Here is a 17,634-nt window from a genome sequence, read left to right as displayed (position 1 = left end):
CCACTACATTCTATTACATGTTACATTGCATTCTAGAATGCTAACTGCAACCTGGACTTCGTGACATCACAAACTTCACGTGGACATCTCGACATCTCTGCCAGAGGAAACAGCTGCTCACTACAATTGTGTGTCTCTACTTATGTCAAGAGAACAATAAATCTAAAATATCAACTTTCAAAAGCAATAGAAAGAAATAAAAGTAAATAAACGAGTCTGGCTCCCAAAGTGTTGTCACTCTTTAAGTTAACCTATCGATAATAGTTATTGAAATGAAATCGGTTATAGTACACGGATGTCGTCATTCGCGAGCCGGACTGGCAAGCGCATCTGCCAATCCCTGACGAGTATATCCGCAAAGGGAGGCTCGATCATCCAATCAGAAGCTGGGTTGCAGCAGTGGGCGTGACCCTTCTGTAGTGTGTGTGAGTCGACGCCATTTCGTGTCCACTGGTTTCAAGGTGATACAATCAGCCTGCAGAGCCGTAAGCGGATATTTACCCTCTCAAGTAAAAACAGCGTTGAATTTTACTCATTTTTAGTATTAAGCTCCTGGTGAGTATTTTTAACCGAGAGATTTTTCCATATTTTTTTAATTTTTTTTCCTGACTTTGAACCGTCTTTTGGACTTTTTGTTTTTATTTTTAATGCATTTTTCCTGGCTGGTGTTCCTCAGACTGTGTTGGCTTTAGTGGCGTACATTTTGTGATGGCAGTGTGAGCTGCGCAGAAACTAGTTTTAAGTAGCTTTCCACAACAAGATTTTTGCTTTTACTTTTCGAATAAGACATTTGAAAACCTCAATTTTTCAGGGCTGCTGTGTTACCGTATTGTTTATCTGGTTGTGGTCATATTTTCGAGGGAAGAAATATGGAAGATTGTTCCAGTCTTTTCTGGACAGTGTTCAAAACGAGTCGCCCTTTTTCTGGAAATATGTTTTTAAAAGGTTTTTTACTCTCCTCCTGTGTTTTGCCCCCACCTGTAACTTGATTTGCAGTCGTTGGCATTGACTCTTAAGACGTGTTTTTCCCCACTTTCCTTGTGATTTTGGCAGTGCTGAGACAGTATATTTTCTGCATCAAATCTCTCAGGAATGATGTAATTTTTCAGGCAAGATGTTTTTTCCCCCTCAATGACAAGTGGGTGCGTTTTTTAAGGAACATTAACACAATGTGTGTTTTGATGTATTGAGCAGTCGTGGACCTGGGATTTCTTTAGCATCAGTGTGACTTAATTTGTGCATTTGGGGATCCTGATGTAATCATACTTTAAGTTATTCGCAGCCTGAGAAACCAGTCCATTCAGTGACTTAGCAGTTTTTATTCTGAGCTGTGGAGCTGCTTAGACACAGGAGGGAGGCCTTCAGAGGGGCCTGCAATGAGCTGTAATCAGGCCTACACCTCTAAATTGTTCTCTCCCTTTCTCGAATCTATGATCTTCTAGCTTTATGGCCGATCAGTTGCATACATATCTGTGAAAAGGTCTGATCTGATTTGCATTAAAAGCCTTACAGTGCGGGGTAGACTTGCAGTAGACAATGGCCTCCAACGCTGCAAGATCCCTGTTATAACCCCCTACTGTACCCACTACTGTACCCCTTACTGTACCTCTTACTGTACCCAACCCCTCCCCTTCGGCCCCAAGTGTGTCCTCTGGAAGTGTCCTTGAGCAGGGTTCCCTCCAGGCTCCAGGGGCGCTGTTCTGCAGCGGACCCTTTGCCCTGGCCTCCACAAGGAGGGCAGGCACGAGCCAAAAGTGGGGAGCCACCAATTCCCCAAGACTGGTGATGCTCTGATGAGCCTTTCTGCAAAATCTCTGGCTGATAGCTTTTGTCAACACTTTTTTTCCTGCATTTTATTGTTTTAGGATCTGTGATTCACTTGATAATCCTTTTGGATTAAGAATTGAACGAGAAAATTCTACCTAAAATAAAATCTACACATTCCAGGAAACGCTTATCCCAACATTTACATTTCTTTTTTTTAATTTGTTTTAAGTTTGAAATAATTGGGCCAATTTCATTTTTTAAAAGATTCAGTTGTGTTATTAAGTACATTTTTAACATATTTCTTCTGATAAATGTTCATTTTCAGACCATAGCTGAGGATGGAGGTTTAACTGTGTGGATTGTGGTTTTAAAATGAGTGAACATTTAAGTAAATGACAGAGAAACAGAATTAATGTATTTTATCTGAGTTTTAGCAGTGATTTCTGAGAGTTTACACAAATTAAAAATATGCCAGTGGCAATAAGGGCAATATCATTTGGCAAATCTCTCTTTTTTTTAACTTAATTTCCATACTTTGCCCTCCCTTCTAGTGGTAATAATAGGACTAGTTCATTTTTAAAAGGTCCTCATTTCTAATATTACGTTTTTGTTTCCCCTGTTTAGTTTTTGAAGCCACTTTTTTGAACAGCGGCAAATCGTAAGTTGGTCTCAACCTTTTTTTTTGTTTTATTTTTCACCTCAACTTTTGCATCACTTTTTTTTTTTTTTATATTCCACTTTTATTTTCACCCCCTTGTTGATTCAGCCCGTATCTCCCCCTTTTGGGTTTCCTAGAGCAAGTAGCATGTAGTGGATTTTTTTTTTTTTGTGCTGTGAAAGTAGAAATTAAATTTTCAACATGTTTGACGCTAGCGGACTCTGACATGAGCTTCCCACATTTCCCATACCCTCATTTTATGATAATCATATGCATAATGTTCTGTGTTGATTACAACAGGCCCAGTTTGAAGCTAATTGCCAAATAACAGCCCTTTGACTCCCTCCTGCATCCAGTTCTTAAACTGGAACTGACAAAGGCAAAATAAGTCCTGATTTTTACTGCCTTTGCTTTGAAATGTGACTTTTTTTTTCTTTTCTTATTGAGTGTGCATGTCATTTGATGGATTCAAATGTAGTTCCTTACCCACACAAACACAAATACATGCTCTCTAAAGTTACCTTTATCACCCCCAATAGTAAGTTTGTACCCATTAAAATAAGCATGCTCTCTGAATACCATGAATTACTAACTTCTTCTGTAATCACTATTACTAATTGATCAAAAATGGTGATGTTTGTACCCTCTCATCAAATGATTTTAGTAGAAACAGCCTACCGTCCTGAGGCAGTTGTGAGGTTGCTTTTCTCACATCCGTCCTCAGTCACACTGAGCTTTTAAAACCTCATTAAACTCAAAATGTAAAGATCCGTATTCTGATTTGCACATTTCCCTCCCAACTTTCACTGCCTAGATCGATCAAGGACACGCACACAAGCTACATCCAGCTCCATGCGCACCCCTGCAAACTGCAAAGCCGCTCTGTGTGTCATTTTGTGCTGTTTGTCTCCAAGCATGAGTCCTGAGAGCTGCAGTTGCGGTGTCTTTCACAGTTGAAGCACAAACATTAAACCAACACTCACTCACATTACTGATCAGCTGTAATTGGCCCAGTAGACAGACAAAATTAAACTAAAGATCTCCAGTAATCGCCACTGTGACGCCATTACATTACTATTAATAACGCCCAGATGAGGCAGAGGACAGGAAAAAGTTAACACTGCAAATGAATGGGAACTTTAAATATGAAGGGCCTCGGTAAACATTCAGCCTTTAATTGAAGCATTGATAAGTGGCAAGATGGTGAATTTGGAATGATCACACAAAGGGGACCTTACAATATAATGCAATCCAATATAATACCCCTGCACTAAACACCAGCTCTGTCATGCTCATATTTTTCAGTTTAATCAAATATTGATTCAAACAGATGGACTGTTTGGCCTCGCTTCACTTCCAGAAAGTTGACAGAACACTCAGTAGCAAACATGGTGAATGTCAAAGATAAAGCTGATGCCTACTGATAAGTGGTATTGTGCTCGTTGTGCTTTTGATTTACAGGCAGCCGATACAGATGCTGCCATGTTATATTATCTCAAATGGAGAAAAGTCCCAAAAAGTGGACGTCATGTTCAAAACACAGGAAGATAACATGGGCCTGATGGGACTAGTGTTTACAGATAGACACACAACAGGACATGTACTGAACAAATACTGAAGAAGAAGTAACACCTCTAACAGTCTAAACCAAAGCCAAATTCTCAGAGCTTTTACATGTAAGATGCTCCCGTTATTTTGTCCACCCCCGGTGTATAAATATTAGTAAAAGCCAAATTCTCTCACTGCCTGACAATGTGGCCTGATTGGCTGTGTTCAGCATCAATCCCTGTCAGGAAAATCACATGGAGTGCTTGTGCATAAACCCCGGATATTCCCACTTGAACCCCAACATGCCACAAAGAATTAGAAACAGTTGCTAAGCGGGCCGTGATAGTCCGCTTCCCGCTGTCCACCCCTCTCCTGAACACACCCGGTGTTGTCGACACCCTGTCAGCTTGCCAAGCAAAGGAAACATCCCAGCCAAATCATGTAGAGGAGAGCGTTAAGCTTTGGCCAGACAGCCTGCTGCAAACCGTGTAATCCCCTGCTGGTAGCTACTGGGCAGAGAGGGAGAGGCTGCTGCTGGGGGGTTACAGTTTAGCCCAGCTGGCAGCAGTGATGTGTTTTGGCAGGTGAGATGTGGCTTTGTAATGGCTGAAGTGGTTGATAGCAAGATGCTCGCCAGATTGAGGGGGAATTAGCCAAAAAAAAAGAAAGAAATGCACAGAAAAGGCCAACAAGTTAAGCTGCAGTTCACTTGGTGGGTTACCTGCTGAAAGAAAATCCCCCAAAGTTTTGCGAACTAAAAAACAACTGAGGAATATGTTCTTCTACAAGTGGTGGACAAAATAACAGAAACACCTGACAGTAAGACCCAGGAGCAAGTACTGTATTTCTGAGTGGTGAGAGTCTACTAGCTTCCCTCTTTTTGGCGCATACATTCATGAGTCTCTTAGATCCCCCACCCCCCTGCGATGTTACATAACTTTGCAGTATTCAGAACTAAAGCTTCAGCAGCGACAATCCAGCCTCTTAGTACTAACGATAAAGCTGACACACTTAGCGCTGCTGATTGTACAACGCGCTAACGTGACTCGCTGCCTTGTAATTGTGGTTTACAATCGCAAAGGCAGCCTGAGATGCTGGTGCATCACTTGCAAACACCGTGAATGTATGCAGAGCAGCAGAGAGAAGTCTCAGAAACGACAATGATATTTGACAGCAAGCTGTTGTGGTACAAAAGGATTGAGACCAGAGGGGAGGTTTCTGTGTCTTAGTACCTCCTCTTTTTCTTCTTCCAGTAGACTTTCACTAGCACTGATGGGGGATCACCATAACACACACACCCACACACTTTTTTTAACCAACTTAACACATAAGCCTCTGCAAAAATGATAACTGAGTTAAAAGCTGATGAGCATGAGCTTTCGTCAAGTGGTGTTTACTGCAGGGATCCTCAAGTGTTTCTTACATCTGTACGTGGAAGTCATCAGTTCAACCAATACAAATTTAGAAAGTAAAGAAGTCTGTTAAAGGCAGCTTCAATGCAATATCATGTTTTGTCATAACAAACAACCGTTTATCCCACAGGTTTTTTTTTTTATGGCCGCCTTCATTTTTTAAACATTTTATCTGCCGCCTCCTGACCAGCCCCTCTTCCCTTTTTGAGCATTTCTTGGGTTTGCCAAAAATTCAAGAAACAAAAAAAAAAAAAAAGCAAACTTTTTGGAGGTGTAGTAGACGTCTCCCCACAGTCACTGAGTCCATCTCTCATAGTCCCTCGACGACCCTCTTCTCTCCAACAGACTCAGACAGGCAGGCAGACCTCCACCGAGCCGAGTACAGACACAATGGCGTGAGTGCTGGCTGCTTCATGACCTGATCACACTGTCTATTCTGCTGTCTGATTGTGTCCTCTTACAGGCTCCTGTCTCCCTTTTCAAAGTGCAAACACACAGTTAGTGTGTGTGAAATCCACCCGTGTTACAGGAGGTAGAAAGTAGTTTCCATGAGCTTCCATGTTTATATTAATGAGCTTTCGATGCCATTTTGTGTTGATATAAGGATGAGTTAATGTGGTCGGCACGTGTTGATATTAGTAAATGAGCATATAATGATTTTGAAACTGATTATCTGACTGTTGGTCGCATTAAACAAGAAATTTGGCTTTGGCTCTACAAAATTGTGAGGATTTTCTGATATATCGTAGACCAGTGAGTTGAAAAATAATCAACAGTTGCAGCCCTCTGCACATTTTGACCCACTTTAAGTCCACTTTGCTGTTACATTCGTTACATGCTCAGATCTTAGTGTTAAAGCCCCAGTCAAAGAGCTTGAACACTCACAGGGTGAAAGCTCACATTGTCCTTGGTGCAGAGATCATTTTCAAATTATAGTGCAACACCAAAGATTCCTTTTTCTCCCCCTTTTTTTCTCCCTCTCCCTACCCCTCTCCCATGTCCGCCTCCCTTCCCTCCCGTCTAGTTGGTCCTCGTCCTCCTCCTCCAGCCTGATGGCCAGCAGCAACGTGACCAACAAGACAGACCCCCGCTCCCTCAACTCCCGCGTCTTCATTGGCAACCTCAACACCCTGCTGGTCACCAAGGCCGACGTGGAGGCCATCTTCTCCAAGTACGGCAAGATCGTCGGCTGCTCCGTCCACAAGGGCTACGCCTTTGTCCAGTTCTCCAATGAGAGGAACGCCCGGTCGGCCGTGGCCGGCGAGGACGGCCGCATGATAGTGGGACAGGTGCTAGGTGAGGCGGAGGAGGGGGGTTGGAGTTGGGGAGTCCAGTACTCAGTCAGTCTTTGATACTGGGCTAACCAAGAAAGTGTGGTGAATGATTCCTCTGGATATACACACAGGCACATTTCAACAAAAGAAGATTCATAGATTGAATAGTGATTGTGTCATGATGCATGAAGCACTGTGGGTGAGATTTGTCAGGTCCCTCCACAGGCTGCAATTACAGGAAATGTGTTGTTTTGCTTGTTTTTTTTCCAAATTATTTTTCAAACAAAGCTAAACTCAGCTGTTTGAACACTTGTAAAACATGCAGACGATTCAAAGCCCATGCTGCTAAAACTTTCCTCCTATGTCCTGTACCTGCTTGTTTCAGTTCAAGGTCACAGCACTGCACTGCTGGAGCCCATCCCAGCATGCATTGGGCAAAGGACAAGAAAACACCATGAACAGGCCATGAATGTGTCGCTAAGGACGCAAACAGATAAACATGTATTCACTCTCACAGTCACGTCTGTCACGATTTAGTCATCAATTCACCTTCAATCCCGGGAGTCTTTTTCTGTTTTAACTATTCCAACAGCTGAGCCGCTGTGCTGCCCTCTAGTGCCTAAAACCAGGAAGGATTAGTGAGGATTGTTTTGCATTAGTGACACTTAAACACATAAACATAGAGTAAAGGCAGAGAAACAGCTATTTTTGACCTGATTTCTCTGGCGTGTCTGCTGCTTGGCACAGGTTAAAAGAAATGTGAGTAATTATTTGCACCTGATAGGGGTAAAATCAGTCTTATACAATAAAACGCCGTCAGATGGAGGAGTGATAATTTTTGTGATTACATTTTCACACTTTGTGACCACAACATATTTCTTGAACCTCTCCCACTCCTGCTTTTTTTTCCTCCCTCAGACATCAACCTGGCAGGCGAGCCGAAACCTCACAGATCGAAGACAGTGAAGCGCTCTGCAGGAGACATGTACAGGTGCGCGCGCAGCAATTATCCTCGTAACAGTGCAGAAATGCAGTAATTCCACATTCAGACAGGCTTTCACATGCAAAGTCACAAAGGATTACATCATGGCAAACATAAGTGCACTTTGCTGCAGTTCTTATCCCGTCTCCACTCTCTCCACAGTTCATCTATTGATATGGACTATGACTTCCAAAGAGATTACTATGATAGGTAAGCTGTCTGTTCTCTGTATTGTTAAGGATAACTGATCATGTTGTTGTCATCTATGTACCTATTCTGCCCCACAAAGGCAGAAAGCAGTAACTACAGAAACACTGTCAAGTTTTCAGGCTGGGTGGCAAACTGCAAAACAGATGGTAGCTACTGAGAACTACTAAGTTAGCAACATTCAGAAGATGTTTGGATGTTTTCATTTTTCTTCTCCATCATGAATTTATCAAGCTGCTACTTATTTAATTATGTGGAATAACTGAACATCCAAAATCCCCGATCGTCACAATGGATTGTTTATTGCAAATTTAGAGGGCTATCATTATTGTTTTCATGTTACTGTATGTGTAACTAAGCTCTCTTGATTTTGGATTAGCATGTATGATACTATTGGTAAAAATACATGTAACTAAATTGTATATATAGTGTATTTAAAAAGTGACAGTGATAGAAGTGTACCACTCGTGCTTGTCGTCTGGGCACCTTTTATGTGTTTGCATTTCTGTATCTCAGGATGTACTCTTACCAGTCCCGGGTGCCCCCTCCCCCTCCTCCCCTGTCCCGTGCCGTCATTCCCTCCAAGCGTCCGCGGGTCAGTCTGAGCGGAGGAGGGAGCAGACGAACCAAAACCAGCTTCTCCTCCTCCAAGAGCAGCCAGAGGACCTCCCGTACGAGTAGGTGGTCCCACTGTTATGTCACGATCCCAGCTGATCCCAGCCGTCCATGACACCCACTTCAACGTCATAATGACTCCCCTCGTGCTTCTCCTCCCACAGTGAAGGTAGACGACCTGCAGACCATCAAGAGAGAGCTGACGCAGATCAAACACAAGGTGGACTACCTGCTGGAGAGCCTAGAGCGCATGGAAAAGGACCACAGCAAGAAGTCAGGTTGGGCTGAATGAGATGATAGTGACGCAAAGTTCACACCAGAGTGATAACGCACAGAAAATATATATAAAAACAAAGACAAGTGAAATCAGTGCATTAAGAGGTCGAACCTCATGTGGCATCAATAAGCCACATACAGCAGATTTACGTTTACTTACTTTATGTGATGGATTAATACCAAAGGAGGCTAAATGAATCACTACAAATGCCAAATCTATTACAGGTGTTGCATTTTTTGGTTATTTTTCTCGCTCTTCTCAAAAGTCACAAAATATTCTCTGTGAGTCATCCTGCATTAGGATGAGTCATGAAGGGGCGTATGCAAATTTCAGATATAAAATGAACTGTAATCTTTCACTTTAAGGTGATTGAACCAAACCCTCCTGCTATGCAAGATCTCCAGCTCTATCAAGCGAATTAGAATTTAGGGGAGGGGTTAGAGGTTTTTACTTGTGGTCAGTCAAACAAACTCTTCCCTTCTCCATGTCCATTTCATGGTCCTTAATCCCATTGTCTTTCATCCACTCCTCCACCCCTCTCTCTCTCTCTCTCTCTCTCTCTCTCTTTTTGTATTGCATTTGTTTTTCCATCGTCTTCCTCCATTTCCTCAGAGATGAAGAGCTGCAAGCCAGAACCAGGTGAGTTGTCCTCCCTCAACTCCTCTTCCTCCAGCAAGAAAGACGACAGCCTGAAAAGGGAAAGAGAGAGCCAGGAGCTGAACGACTCCGAGGACGAGGGAGACCTGCTGGAGGATGAGGACGAGGTGAGGAGTGGGGATGGCGGTCTGTTGATTACTGTGCAGGTTATTCAGAAAGTCAATAAGTCAATCTAGAAATTCTGGAAAACATTAAATAATAATAAGAGCCTTTGGTGATTTCTCAAATTTGCTTTTTTCTTTTGGTTTGTGATTATTTCCTGATGTGTGTTTTTATTTATCGTAGGTTAATATTTTTTGTTCTGTTTCCGCTTTTCTCTCTGTGCAGATGAAAAGTCGGCGAGAGGACGATGACGACGATGAGGAGGAGGAGGGCGAGCAGGAGGAGGGAGAGGACGACGGGGATAGCGCCAACGGAGACGACTCCTAAACACTAGACAGGCAGACAGACACACACACACACACACGTACACTAAACCAACTGTGTATGATTGCATCTCCACGCCAGACTTGTACACAGTGGTCACATGCTCATATCTGCTGATCTGACTGGACATTTATATACGGTGTATTGTAGATATTACTCTCTCTCACACACATTCATATATATGTCAAGTACTTGTTTCTGGATTTTCCAATTTCAAGTTGGTAGTTTGATGCTCCTCTAATTTTTTTCTGACTTTTTTTAATTATTTGACTTTTTTGGACATGCATTTCTGCCATTTGATAAATGCAGACTCTGATGTGTTACATTTAGACAAAATGCAAGTTCAGTTGAGGACAAATGTAACATTGTATGTACTTTAGTACAAACAATTGAAAGATAAAAAAGCTTGTTTTTTAGATGACCGTGTCGACCTGATGCCAAAAAATTAACGAATTACCACCTCTCAGTAGCTGATATCGAAACAAATCCAGTATAAAATATGCTTAAGTGCAAGAAGTCTTGAAACAAAATACCAGACATGGTACTGCATCCCTTGAAGATGTCTAAAAATGTATTCGTGATCCAGCTGCTGTACAGCTGCCTCCTAACCAGCAGGTGGCAGCGTATCACAGCAACTGGCAACACAAAAGACAACAAGGACTTACTTCTGTTGATCACAGAAAACCTTCACCTTCTGCTTGTCAGACAACAAAACGTGCATGTAAAAAAAAAAAAAAGAAGCACGTCACGTCAGGCGGCACAAATGCTGAGACAGAACGCTCATTGCTCTGAAAATAGTTTGTTTATTGCAGAAGTGTTGTGACCTTAACTGACCTTGACTTGTGTAATGCAGTGCTACTCCATGTTGGTCTGTTTCTGTTGACGTTCTGTTCGTCTTTCAACTGTACTGATAAAAGCTAATAAACACGTTTTCCAAGTCGGAACCTGTGCGAGCTTTTGGTGGGCCGCAATCCACACGGATGCACTCGGGTGCAGCGTGAGGCCGTGGGGTCGTATGCATGACGTTAAGGTCGTGCTTTCCGAATGGTGGGTTATCGTGGGGAAAAGAATGGAGAGTGTGATTGAAATATATGTTGGGTGAATGAGCCTGATGTGTTTGTGTTTCTATGTCAAAAACTCTGTAGCCAGCCATGCACGTAGTATTGCTTTTATTTGCCCATGTGTTGCTAAAATCTTTGTAAGTCTGTGTCAAAACATGGACGAGTCAGATCTCCATGGCTAAATACCACTTCCGGTAAAGGAGATTTGTTTTGTGATTTTGGCTGATCTGACCCTTTAAGTAAGCTAATCAGAAAACACTTTTCATACCCGTAAACTTTGTGAAGAATGAACAGAAGAATTAAAATAAATCCAGACTAATTGAAGCAAACAAGCTTGTTTGTCCACAACTTCGTTACCAATGACCAAACCGCATCAATACACTGCTTCCTCATTAATAAACATTATCCTGCTGGGGAGTCTGCGGATGTCTTGGAGGTCAGTAATGAAGGCGACAGCAAAGATCTAGCAGGAATAAAAGGGCTGCAAAGAGGAAAGATGGATAACTAATCAATAAGCGGCAGTCTTCTGGGTGAACTGTGATTAACGAGGGGACAACAGACAGACAGAGGGGGGGGCCTGGATAATGGGAGTATAGCCTAGATGATGGGTGGATGGATGGATGGATGGATGAACAAGCAGCAGAAGACTGGAGGCAGATGGAGAAGAGTGGCTGACAGATGGAGAAATGACAGGAAGAGCGGAAAAGATTTTGTGGCATGTGCTGGGGGTGATGCAGGATGTGGAAATAGCACGTATCAGTTAAAGTGAGTGATTGCAGAGCAGTGCTTTTAGTTAGAACATGCACAGCACTGGTTGTTCTTTGATAGAAAATGTTTCATTGCTCGTTTTATTCAGTTTATCAAAAAACTGCATGCATAGGCCTTCATTTAGATGATCAGCTGAACACTTCATGTCAGCATTTACAAAAAAAAAACATAAAACTCTCTGCAGCAGTCGAGGCACTAAGTCACCTCTTCATGTTTGATCATACAGGCTAGACCATACGATGTAAATGCGTGCATGACTGTGGCTAAATGAGTATTAATTGAATTAAGGTGCATACAGTGCAGTGGGAGGGTGACGTGTGACCATGGTGTGATCACTGTTACATGGGGGACATTCAGTGGCTCAGTTGTTCAGCAGAGCTCTCTCTCTCATGCATACACATGCACACTATGTAACTCTTTTAAATTGTATCAATGTCTAAGCACATATGTGGTAATAAGTTGTGGAAACCATGTCATTTTTATTATTTAATGGGTTCGTAGCATTTCTTCTGTGTCTTAAGCTAAATAAACCATATAAAACATTATTTAACTGCAGAGTCACAAAGCCAAAAACCAAAAATTGACATACGTGGTTTTCACATGACAGAGATCCCATCACTCAGGTAATTTTTTCTAGCACGTGTTAGCGGACACAGAGTCTTGTTGTTAAGGAGAGTGGCGAGGAAATTTAGAGGTCACAGGTTTGATTCCATCAGACTTGTGTCCACAGACAGCTGTCCTTACAGTTAAGTGTCCTATACAGCGAGATAGGTGACAAAACCATCCATGTGTCCCTGGTAGATTATCTGCTTTTCAACAGTATGTAGTTGTGTGGCATCATCTTGAAAGAAACATATTTTTAAAATAGCATGTTTGTTTTAAACTACCAGACAGTATTTCTATGTTTCTGTAAGGAGTTAACAAGACTGTGAACGGATAAAAATCATTCAACGAAACAGCAGGTACCGAGCAGATCTTTTCCACTGTGGTTATTTTGTTATAACAGTCAAAGCTTTAATTACATTACTAATGGCTGCATTCCATTTAGGTTTGCCAGCTGAGCCCTCTGCGTGCACGTTAGTTCAGGTGGCATAACTAAATGTAGCTGAGCCATTAATATTGTTATTAGTTACACCTGTGTGACAAATACACACATTCTCATTATGGGTTTTTCTGCTTTGACAAGTCCAAACACGAGACCATCCATTTTTATCCAGCTCCAGATATTTGATGTTTTCCAAAATGCCAAACTATTCTCTCTATCATAAACTAATCCACTGAGTACTGACGGGGTGATTTATAGGTAAGAGGATTTCAATAAATCACCTTAAAACAGGGCTTTTGTAAGTGTCAAGTTTATGTATAACAATTTATTCAGCAGCATATAAATGAAACAGGTAAATAACATTACTATGTTCAAATAGAGATGAAAAAATCTTGGAACACTGGCTAGTCTAGAGACTATGAGTCATTCATTTTGACATAAACTAGCTACTGTATCCCATAATCTTTTTGCAATGGTCTTTTTCTTCTCCACTCTTAGGAATAGTTAAAATTTTTTGTTTTTTGGGTTGCGTGAGGTTCTTATCCATCATCAGTGTGTGACCTACAATAGATTGTGGTCAGCACACTTCCAGTTTAGAGAAGCAGGCAGGAGTCCTGGCACAGACGCTAATCTACCGCTGTGGACGAGGGCAGCAGCAAAACATACTTCTTTGCCACCGAAAAAAAAAAAAAAAGGCCCACTTTAATCAACATTTAAGTGTACGCTATATTTAGAATGTTTTCGCTGCCATACGTTGCCGTCAGACAGCCCTTTCTGCAGGAAACTGAACCCATTCTTACTTTCTCTTTGCTTTACCTTGCAGAACTCAGGAGTTTGCTAAATAACACGTTAGTTCAGATAACTAACAAACCTAACTAACCATTTAAAACAGCAAAGCCGCACCTCTCAGTGTAGATCCTCTGAATGTAGATATACATTTAAACTGATGAAGATTTTGTTTTCAGTAATAACATTACATTGCTTAGCATCTGATTTGACCTCTTACAACCCCACTTTAAATAACCCAAACTATCCCCTTTACATAATCATCATAGTCTGTCTAGTTTTGCTCTGTATTGAAGCCCTTGTAGGGTAATGAGGGTTTTTTTTGCTTGAAAAACAGCAGATATGGAAATAAAAATGAATAGAAGTGAATGATATACCAGGTGAGTCAGTGAATCAGGTGGGTGAAGATCAAGCTGAAGGAGGGAGGGGAGATAAAAGAGGTCACGGCCGAGACGAGGAGAGTGGAAGAAGGGAGCGAGTGATGAGAAGGATGCGAAGGAGGAGAGGAGGAAGGAGATGAAAGGGGAAGAGAATTATAGGGCTGCTGAGAGGTCGCGAGGCAGGGAGGGGAAGGTGATGAGGAAAGATAGAGGGATGGAGCTGTAAGCCCTCCAGGGTGATTTATCAGTGTCAGTTGGAGCTCTTTGTGCAAGTGTGTGTGGGTGTGTGTGTGTGTGTGTGTGTGTGTGTGTGTGCGCAGGAGAGAGAGACAGTGGAAAAAACGAGGAGCGAACGTCAAAAGAGCCCCATGGAAGTAACCGAGCTAATGTGAGTGTGTCAGAAGAATCTACGAGTGTGTTCATGTGTGTGTGTGAGAGAGAGAGAGAGGGCTTGGAAAACACTCTGAAATATGAGTTAAACATAAGAGGAAACTTGGCCGCCTGCGGGTGTGTTTCAGTAGGGTTTGAAACAAACCAGCCAACTGTACAACAGTGACCTGCTTCTCTTCAACTCTTCGTTTCTCAATAGTTTTTTTCAGTTGTGGTTTTGTGTTAAAATGACCTCTTTAAGGTTAGGGGACCTTTGTTGTCGTAGTTACAATAATAGATGGTCGAGGATAGGGAACAATCATGGTCGTGCTTAAAGAAATGTTGTCTGTCGGTAGGAAAAGTAGGAAAATATAATTATTTTATTACATTGATAATTTTAGATTTCTACTGAAATGTGACATCTATGATCATTTTTCTTTATTTGCACCAAGTAGGTCTTTTAGTTTGAAATTTCTAATGAATTTCAAAGTAAAAGTTGCTGTAATTACTGACCACCTGTATTAAAAGCCCCACGTCACAGAGGACATGACCTCAGTGTGGCTGCAGAGCATCTCTCTCTGATGGCCGCAAAGAGTTAGCTTGTTTTTTGTGCTGCTAACGTGAAATTCAGCACAATTTAGCTGCACTGTCCGTGTTGGTGCACAGACATGACAAGTGTTAAATCAGGTCAGGGCTATAACTCCAACCTATTGGTTTATTTTTCATCAACGATTTATCTCTCAGTATTTTTTTCAATTGTTGCATTTACTATTTACAGTATTAGAATTACTTCGTTTCTTTTAGCAGTGTGAACTGTATGAGGGAGCTGTGGGACACCAAAAAGACAATTCATTTAACACAAGCATGTTTGAGTTGATGAAAGAAGTTTCCTCTTTTTTGGATTCAGTCTGTTGTGGCTACACGCAGTTGCACTTAATTTAGCCTTACAAAGACGAGCCCGACTGTAACTATGTGTGTGTGTGTGTGTGTGTGTTTTTTGAATAGTTCTGTGCAGTGGTTGCCCTGTGACTAGCCCCATAGCTGGTGTGAATATAAATGAGAGAAAAAGAGGGTTTCCACCGGACACAAAAGGGGATGAAGAGAAGAAGAAGAGGAGGAGGACGAGAGGAGGAATTGTTGCCGTCGGCTGTTTTGCCTCCTGCCTCTTTTTCTCCCTTTGGTCATGTTCACCAAAGGGAGAAAAAAGTTAGATTATTTCTCTCCCTCTCTTTTCTCTCTCATTATGCCTCTCTCTCTGTTTCCCTTTATCTTTTTTTAATCAGTGCAACCTCCGAACTTCTCTTCTCTTTTTACTACTCTCCCTCTGTTTCTCTGTTTGTTATGCTCTTGCCCTACATCCCTCCGTCATTCTCACTATTTCTCCCTGTGCCCCTCCATTCTTCCCTTTACACCACACTTCATTGCTTTTTCCACATCTCTTTGGATCTCTTTCCCTCTGTCTACCTCCTCCGCACCACTCTTTCTTTAACCATTAAACACTATCCCTCCCCTTTCCCTCCATCCGTGCCTCTCTGCCTCTGGAGCGATTGTTGTCTGATCTGACTGGAGCCTCAGATTAGAGCTGACCCCGCGGGTGTAATCAGCCCTCAGCGTCCCTGCTCCTCACAGATAATCTGCTTGCGTTTGGGCACACAAAAATCTGCCGGTACATCTGTTTTCCACCGTAATACATTTATACATGTACACCACACTGCTGCTGCCGCCGGTGAATGGGAGCACTGTGCGGAAAACACATCAGTGGTGCTCAAGTGAAAGCAGCAGTGTCATAAAAAATGCAAATCCTGCATTTAAAATGTCACTTAAATAGTTTGACACTTTGGGAAATAGGCTTATTAGCTTTCCCGCTAGGAATTAAATGAAAAGATTGATACCACTTAAGGTCTATACTGTAAATATGAAGCTACAGCTGGACTTTTTCTTGGCTGGGACCAGTAACTTTTAGGAGTCTGCACTTGTTGCCTGGCAACAAGAAATAGTCTGACACGTAACACCTCATAAATTGGTGTAATGTTGTTTTAACACATCCATTTTTGCACAAATTAAACAAACGTTTGGACAGAGCCAGGCGAGATGCTCCCTCCTGTTTCAGGGTTTATGCTAAGCTAAGCTAACCCTGCTGCTGACTGTATAATATGAATATTACAGATTGGTCAAAGTGGAGATAGTATTTTCTTCTTTATGTACTATTTCACTCTTTAACCTCCAGCAATGCATCATAGTTTATAAAGTGATCACATTTAGCAACTAAACCTGTCAAATAAATGTAGTAAAATTAAAATATTGTATCTGAAATGTAGTGAAGGCAATGAGGCAGTATAAGTAAATACAGTTGATTATTATTTACCCTCAGCTAACAGTGATGTAACTGTAAGAGGACTGGATTCAGGACTGTGCATGTTTGAGATGTGAGAAACTGCAAATAGTTTTTATTCCCCCCACTGACGTTAAAGCTCCTTGGCTTTATTCTTCTTCTTAATTGTTTTAGTTAGCTCTATGTGCTTGATTGGTGCGTCTTTGTCTGACTGCAGCTGTTTTCATTCCCTGCTCTTGATTATGTGACTAGATTAAGTTACTAAATATAACCATTATTTCTCCGGCGTTTAGAAGACCTGGTGCACGTTTCACAAATGATTATCTATCACAAATTGCAGAGTTCTACAGATGTGCAATATGCAGATGTGGTTATTTGTTTGGATTAGTCAAACGTGTCTAACTAAACGTGGAGGAATATCGCAAATTGCAGCTTTTGCATGTTGTAAATTTAGTGAAGTGTGCAAGAGTGTTCTTTTCACGTCAAAAGCGCATCTACAAAAAAAATCAACCACATTTAGTCCAGTTTTACACTTGGCTTTGGAACTCCAAGTCACCAAATCAGTGCTTAAAGGGGCCAATAATCACCCTGCCCTCAATTTTTTCATGGTTTGATGAAATATCTGTTTTCTTAAGTCAGTGTTTGAGTTTGTATACAAGCATAGCCATAAAGATACATCATAGACTGATAGATACAGGAGGAGTCAATGCATTGGACTGTATTAGTAACTTTAGTGATTTTTGAGTGATATATCCCAGGATTGTGTTTACATGTTGTAATTTCTTGCTCACTTGTGTGAAATCACCACTATATATCTACAAACACAGGGTTGTGTGTGCTTGCAAAAAAAACCATCAAGATCAGCACTAAATCTCTCTTTTTTTTGGTCCCATGGAGCCTTTCTGCCCATATGGTTGAAGCTTGCCTGTCCGTTTTGTCATGTTGTCTGGGCCAGTGCTGCTTTCCAACACATTAATATTCATCAATGTAGCTTTAATCTGTAAAAAATTGGGTTATTGGCAACGGTAGATGAATCTGCCTCTCTGCTCTCTTCCCTCTCTCTCTGTCCC

The 17,634-nt window shown here is 41.7% G+C and overlaps 1 protein-coding gene across 3 annotated transcripts; it reads left to right on the top strand.

Annotated features, from left to right (window-relative positions):
- The first annotated feature begins 464 nt into the window (after positions 1 to 464).
- LOC139222929 (heterogeneous nuclear ribonucleoprotein C) lies at positions 465 to 10,759 on the top strand. Of its 3 annotated transcripts, XM_070854837.1 has the most exons (10): positions 465 to 555; positions 2,392 to 2,425; positions 5,731 to 5,780; positions 6,410 to 6,681; positions 7,578 to 7,650; positions 7,804 to 7,851; positions 8,365 to 8,525; positions 8,628 to 8,741; positions 9,353 to 9,504; positions 9,725 to 10,759. In XM_070854837.1, exons 3-10 carry the CDS (start codon positions 5,776 to 5,778, stop codon positions 9,824 to 9,826), a joined length of 927 nt encoding a protein of 308 aa, XP_070710938.1. In that variant the 5' UTR covers positions 465 to 555; positions 2,392 to 2,425; positions 5,731 to 5,775; the 3' UTR covers positions 9,827 to 10,759. The 3 variants fall into 3 exon arrangements, with proteins under 3 accessions (XP_070710938.1, XP_070710937.1, XP_070710939.1); XM_070854836.1 differs by lacking the exon at positions 2,392 to 2,425; XM_070854838.1 differs by lacking the exons at positions 465 to 555; positions 2,392 to 2,425 and having other exon boundaries at positions 5,665 to 5,780.
- The last annotated feature ends 6,875 nt before the right edge of the window (positions 10,760 to 17,634 follow it).

The sequence above is a fragment of the Pempheris klunzingeri genome, chromosome 23 (assembly GCF_042242105.1).
Source record: "Pempheris klunzingeri isolate RE-2024b chromosome 23, fPemKlu1.hap1, whole genome shotgun sequence".
Classification (NCBI taxonomy): domain Eukaryota; kingdom Metazoa; phylum Chordata; class Actinopteri; order Acropomatiformes; family Pempheridae; genus Pempheris; species Pempheris klunzingeri.
This window is presented reverse-complemented; position numbering and strand designations above follow the sequence as displayed.